Raw genomic sequence first — 2375 nt, 5'->3', positions numbered from 1 at the left:
AATTTGGAAATTCCTTCCAGTCCTCTGATTTCATCTCAAACAGATTATGTGGAACTCGACGACTAAGTTTTCAGTGTAAAATAATATGTATAGCCCCCGTGTCGTTTTGATTTGATCTATTTGACTCTCGCCCCAAATCGTAACCCTAAAACTCGGATTAGTTTTTTCGACTCGTGCTGTACTAATTAAGTCTAGTGTGAGACTAATTAAAATTAGAATTATTCGAAAACTTTATGGTTTAGATTCTAATCAAGTTGAGTCGTGCTACTAAAAATCAAAATAGTGATTGCTTTGGAAATGCGTATTATGGAGAGAAATTATATAGTAATTAAAAAAAGATAAATCTTATCGTTTTTCTTCTCGTCTATTTCTCTGTTCTTATCCAAATGGTTTTTTTTTCTCTCTTGTCTTATCATGTGAACAAGCACGTTTCTGGAGAAAAATCCTCACATCAACTTCCAGTAGCTCCTTCACGTTATCTCATGTACGTCAATTCAATGGAAAAAGAAAAATCTTTCGATCCTATCTACAGCCGCTGTTCTTCCAAAAAAATCTAGGCCGCCTGGCTTATCCCGTCGTTCCCTGCTCCTATCTTTCCAGCGCCGCGCCTGGCTCGCCGGTGTTCCAGCTCCAGCCACCGCTCAACTCGAGTATAAAATCAAGCACGCGCGTCCTGAATTCACTTGACGCATCTCGGCCAGGCCCTTGCTCGACTGCTCGGCCGCGCACTGGACCTTGCTCCAGCTCGCCGACCGGAGCTTCGCTCGTCCCCATGGCGACTGCTCGGTCTGCGCGCTCGGCGTCCATCTCCAGCCAGCGCTCTCTCCAACCAAGGTCTTCTTCCCGTGCGCGCTATCCTGCGCACGCACCGTGACCTGCTCGGCCTAATCGTCCCCTTTACCGCTCCCTCAGCTCGCCCGAGCTCCTGCCCTGCTCGCCGTGCTAACCGTCTATGTCGTCGCCGGACTTGTCTCCTCGACCATCTTGGCGTTGTTATTTCCTGCTGCTCCATGACATCGTCGAGCCATTCTCAGTTGCTCGCCGTCGAAGCTCCCCTGTTGGCTACGTCCTGCTCGCCTTTGCGTCGCGCGCATAGCGTCTGTTGTTCTTGCGCGCGCGAAGCTCTTTGCTCGTCAATGCTCCAGCCCGGATTTCGCTTTGTCGCCCAGCTCGGCTCTACATCTCCCATGACTGTCTGCTCTAGCTCGCTATAGTCCCTGCGCGCGTCGAGTTTTCGTGTGGAGCTCTCTGCTCACGCGTAGCTCGCTCTTTCTTTGTTGCCGCGCGCACGAATTTTATCTGCTCGTCACAGCGTGTCGAGTTCCCACACCATCATCGCCTCTGTCGCAAGCTTGCTAGCCACAATTATTTTGACCACGTCAGCACGCGACTGAGGTCGTGTTTATCGAATTCGCCAACGATTTGTTGCCGATTCGACCGCCGTCGCTTCGCGTGTTGTCGAGCCCGTCGTTTTCCATATCTTGTACTCGCGTGGTTTCCTGCTCGCCGGTGCGCCCTCTCGGCTCACTCGGTTTTAATTCCCAATTGCGTCGTCAATTCCGCCAGTTAGCGTCATTCGTCATCGCGTCGCGAATACAGCTCTATATATGTCACCCTCCTGATCGTCGTCATCCGTGTGTCATCAAGAAATCCCAAGAATCAGGTGAAGACGAGGCTAGCAGCACGATACTCCCCAAGTGTTCGACAAATTGCTTGGACCGGAAAATCGGTACCGATCTTGCGGCTTCGAGTCAGCTGCTGAAACGGTAAGCTGGTAAATTATTCAGAATAGTTCGATCGTTGAATAAATTAATGTACTAGTGCGATACTCATTAAGGTGCTCGATATATTGGGTGAGTCACGAAACTCTCGTCGACTTCGCAGTTCTTGCGATTATCGAGCCAGATTCAGCTATGGTGAATTATTTCGCTATTCTGGTCACTTAGCTGAATTAGTGAACCGAGTAGAATTTTGGTAGGCATGTGTGATGATAAAATATTTTAATCATTTATAAAGATGTAGTATAATTTATAAGGCAAGGGATTAGTTCAGAATTTAATTAATTAACTGATAAATTGTGATTAGGCTAATTGTATTTCATGTGTATAGTTTGTTGTTCGTGATGTTTGCGATAAGTTCAAGAAGCGTAATTATTGCGCTTAATTGTACGACGATAATTAGTATCTCCGTATGAAATTGTTCAACGCCTCGCCGCTAGGAGTTAATTCGCTATCGCATAGTACTATTTAGGTTTGTAATATTCCTGTTTATATGCATTCATGTGCATCGTGCATCTCAATTAGGTACAATAATTGATCGCGTAATGCGGAAGACGAGCCAAGTCGACCCCAAGCGCGGACTACTCCGCATGGAGA

The 2375-nt window shown here is 47.1% G+C and overlaps 1 protein-coding gene across 1 annotated transcript; it reads right to left on the bottom strand.

Moving 5' to 3' along the window:
• Positions 1-554: 554 nt before the first annotated feature.
• On the bottom strand, positions 555-1863 carry LOC100384271 (uncharacterized). The gene has a single exon (NM_001364852.1). It carries the CDS (start codon positions 1010-1012, stop codon positions 680-682), a length of 333 nt encoding a protein of 110 aa, NP_001351781.1. The 5' UTR covers positions 1013-1863; the 3' UTR covers positions 555-679.
• Positions 1864-2375: the final 512 nt, after the last annotated feature.

Source organism: Zea mays, chromosome 8 (genome assembly GCF_902167145.1).
Source record: "Zea mays cultivar B73 chromosome 8, Zm-B73-REFERENCE-NAM-5.0, whole genome shotgun sequence".
Lineage (NCBI taxonomy): Eukaryota > Viridiplantae > Streptophyta > Magnoliopsida > Poales > Poaceae > Zea > Zea mays.
Note: the sequence above shows the minus strand (reverse complement) of the source record. Positions and strands in the feature narration are given on the sequence as shown.